At 51.4% G+C, this 4150-nt stretch overlaps 1 protein-coding gene across 1 annotated transcript; it reads left to right on the top strand.

Moving 5' to 3' along the window:
* Positions 1-253: 253 nt before the first annotated feature.
* Positions 254-2528, top strand: LOC149916976 (uncharacterized; the record flags this gene model as incomplete). The annotated part of the gene is made up of 7 exons (XM_090144640.1): positions 254-503; positions 617-834; positions 1088-1147; positions 1253-1564; positions 1607-1648; positions 1812-1858; positions 2100-2528. Coding segments are annotated over 7 exons (1071 nt in total), but the record flags the coding sequence as incomplete, so codon positions are not given.
* Positions 2529-4150: the final 1622 nt, after the last annotated feature.

Raw genomic sequence — 4150 nt, 5'->3', positions numbered from 1 at the left:
ATCCACTCCAAGAGCTCCACGTCCTTCCTGTGCTGTGGGCCCCAGGCCTGGACGCAGTGCTGCAGATGGGGCCTCACAAGAGCCGAGTAGAGGGGGACAATCACCTCCCTCTCCCTGCTGGCCACCCCTTAATGAAGCCACGCTGGCTGTCTCAAATCACCTGTTAAGCTCATAGTGTTCCTCTCCACTGAAAACCCCAATTCACATACCTATCTCATTCTCCTCTTTTCTGGTGCCCATCTCCTCCTGATGCTCTGCCCACCAGCCCAGCAGCCACTTCCCCGTGGGCAGTGTGGCACGTGTCACAGTGAGCACAGCAACCCTGTGTTGTGGCACATCCCCCTGCAGAGTAGCAGAAGCGCTGCTCCCTGGGCAGAGAGAGCAGTTGGTGCTGAGCAACGGCACTGCGAGGAGGTGGGAGAGATTGGGAGAGCAGACCGAAGGCAGAGGTTGCCCCCAGCGCCCTCCCAGCCCACAGCGTGGTCGACGGCCATTTGGAACCCGTCTGTGACTGCGAGCACCGAGCGGTAGGCAGAAGTCCTGAGGTTAGCCTGGTGCCGGGCCTCACCTTCCCTTCTCGCTGTGCCTGAGCATGGCCGTGTCGGGTCTGAGGCAGCGTGCCCGTGGGCCGGCAGCCGTACCCGTGTGGCACTGATGGCAGCGGCCATGGCTGCACGTGGGACGCCCGGTGTGCCGAAGCACAGCCGGAAAGGAGCACGCGTGAGCTCCCGTGCGCGATGGCGCGTTGGGGCAGGGCAGTGTCCACAGGAGTGCCGTGCCTTGCCGTGCCCACAGCCGTGCCTCACGCTGCTCTGCCTGCTGATGTGCGTGCAGGTGAGCCATGGCGGAGGAGCACACCTGGGAATCCCTGGTGGAAGACAACATCAGTCAGCCGTGCTGTGCAGGAGCTGATGGAGGTGTGTGAGCCGCCTGCAGAAATCCCGCAGGGCAGAGCTGCTGGGCACGGAGCCGGGGTGCCGCAGGGCTCGCTGCCCTGCTCTGGCCTGGCCTTGCTGTGCTCTGGGGACAGGCTGGGAATGCCCTTAGCCACCCTGCATCCACGTAACTCGTCCCAACTGCCTTGCAGTGTAAGAAGAGTTCTGTGGAGCTGGCAGATGCTGTCAGAGAAAAGGCAAAAATCCGCAAGGTACGGAGGGCGGGAGGGAGAGAATGGAGAGCAGCGCGTTTATGGGGGAAGCCCCCTGCAAGCAGGCACAGGGCAGGCTCTTGACCAGACTCTTTCCTTGTCCAGGCACTGAGGAAGGAGGTGAAGGTAGAGATGAAGAACCTCCAAAAGGCAAGAGAGAACACCAAAAGGTGCACTGCCCTGTGTTTGAGGCCCCAGCACAGTCCAGACCGGAGGCAGAGGGGAGCTGGGATGCCAGCAGCCCCCAGGCATCTGTGCCACCAGCTGGAGCTCGGGAAGGCCAGACCTGTACAGGGCTGGCACCAAGAGGTGCCCGTCCCACTCCAGCAGAGGCCAGGCAGCTGCCTCGGATCCCTGTGGCCACACTGGGGGGGAAGAGGTCCTGGTGCCGGCCGAGGCCTTTTCTCACACACCAAAGTCCCGGTGTCTGTAACAGCAGGAAGGTGATGCAGGGAAGAGCACATCAGTTCCCTGATGCACAAGACAGTGGCTGTGCGGCTGGTAAGACAGAGAGCCCCGCTGTGGCCTTGGGGAGGGAAGGGTCACCTCAGGGCCATGGCAGAGGGTATGGACCCACTTCTGTGTGTGGGGACAAAGGAGGGGTTCTGAGTGCCCAAACCTTCACATACCCCAACACGTGTCCCTGCTTTGCCTTGTCCTCTAGGGTGAGCAGATGGCAGCACAGAGCCATCCACACACAGCCTGGCTGCGGTGAGTTGCCCTGGGGTCCAGAGACAATATGGCAGCTTTTGACTTGTTGGGGATGAAAAGATTCAGTATTTCTCAGTGTCCTGGGTGGGAAGAGCAGGTGGGGTGGGGCCCTGCAGCTCTGTACAACAGATTGGGTCGCTCCCTGTATGGCACAGGTCCATGGGCTGTTTGCTGGGGCTGGTTGGAAAGTGCTGAGACAAATGTGCCCCTGGTTCTGAATGAACCTTCCTCTGTTGCTCAGGAGGTTTCTGCTGTTCCTGGGCCTGCTGCAGCTTGTCTTCTTCATCCTGGTCCTGCTGAAGAGGGACATCCTCCACGGGGTCCTGCCTGCAGAGCAGGTGACTGCCCTTGGCAGCCATCCACCAAAACCTGCTGTTTTCTGACCCCAGAACACACTGCAGCCCTTCATCATTGGGTCTGCACAGGCATTAGGGGTGCCTACCTTGTCACCAATAACATCAATAAAATCCATCCCAATTCCAAAATGTTTCATTTGTGCATGAGAGGTGTTAGACAGTATATGGGAACTGCTGAATCACGGCCTGAACTTCTCATTGACCACCTGAGGCAAGCACTGAGTCAGCCATGGAGACAGGTGAAGGCAATTCAGCTGCGTGACCAGAAGGGCTGGAGCCTGGCTGCACCTCTCCTAGACCCCATTTAAGGGCTGACTGACCCTGAGGAAGGATTTCTTCCTGGAGATTGCTCCCTTGGGAGTTTTTTTTTTGCAAGCCTAGTACATGGGTGAGCATTTTCATTTATTTTCGATTATCCCTTTCCACAGTGATAATCTTTCTAGCTCTATTATCTGTAGATACCCGCCTAGCCACACCACTCTATGTTTGTTGATTATACAGACCCCAGTCCTTGCTCACCACCCCTTTTTTAATGCAGCCCAGAACATACTTGGTTTTCCACTGCTGGTTCATATCGAGCTTCTCATCAACCAGGAGCCCCAAGTCTCTCTCTTCAGGGCTGCTCTCAATGATATCCTTCTCCAGTTTGTATAAATACCTGGGAGTGCCCCGAGCCAAATGCAGCACCCTGCACGTAACCTTATTGATGAGTTTCGTCAACAACAGATAGGAAATAGAAATCTGATATTTGATTAAATTAGATCAATTTTTCATGCTTTAAAACCTAACTAAATATTTACTTAATTTTACTATGAAAACCCTACTTACAGATACGTGAGTTTTTATTTATAAAACAAAGCCTGTTACTGAAAGACACCAAATCTCAGTTAGGAAGCACTGGGCTATGTGGGAACTATCCACAGAGCCAGAAGGGCTTTTCTTCGATAATTTCCTTTACCTTCACTTATTATGATCAGTCTTGTCTGGAAGAGGGTGAAAGCAAATACTGAGCACTGGAAAATTACTTGAAAAAACAGTTATGAAATCCTAAAATTAGTAATGAGCTCCCTTTCTTTTAATTGTGACAAATGGTCCCCTTCTCTTCCTTTCCTCACGAAACAAACCCACAGAATGTTAAGGTCAAAGCACTATATATTAGAAAAAAAACCCACTGAATTTCTTAATCACGGATTTTTTCAATTGTTCTCTGAAGAAATAGCACCAAAATTAACAATGATTTTTTGATATTACTTGATTTTTCCTCTTCTTCACGCTTCATTAAGTCCAAATACACAGTGTGTTTTATTAGAAAACAAACAAAAAAGAAAGCAGTAAAACCTGCTGAGTTTCCAGGAGCACTTTATGCTACAGCATTATTGGTTTCTGCAATGCTTCACACAGAAAAGAGTCACAGTTTATGAAGAAGGCCCCTAGAGGTTACCACTGTGACTAATATCATCGACTCCTTAAAAATCGTAATAAGCTCTAAACCACCTCTGTCTAAAAATAATGGAGAAAGCCTATCTGTCCCTCTTCAAGGGCAATAAGCTACAAAGGTAGAAAAATGACTTACAAAAGAGACCAAGCAATTCCCACAGCTTCCTCTTTATAAGTAAAATAGAAGTTGAGCAAACAGGTTCTGAAACCTGTGCTAAAAAATAGCACACCAAAAAAATAATTGTTGATTGCATCTGTCTATATATAGATGCCCTATTAATGCATTTAATGAAGAGCAAACGCCAAACAGAACACCTGTTTTTCCATCTAAGAAAAACAGAGCAATAATTAGGAAGACAGAAGCCACAAAAAGCAACGTGTGAGCTTATGCAGGTGTTAGTCCTAATGCAGACGGAAGACCCAGCCATGCTGATTGCCAAGGGAAATGCCACGTTACCCAAAACTGTTCTGAAGTCTCTCGGAAGGCCAGTAAGGCTGT

This window comes from Phasianus colchicus, chromosome 8 (genome assembly GCF_987193195.1).
Source record: "Phasianus colchicus chromosome 8, bPhaCol1.hap1.1, whole genome shotgun sequence".
In the NCBI taxonomy this organism is placed as follows: domain Eukaryota; kingdom Metazoa; phylum Chordata; class Aves; order Galliformes; family Phasianidae; genus Phasianus; species Phasianus colchicus.
This window is presented reverse-complemented; position numbering and strand designations above follow the sequence as displayed.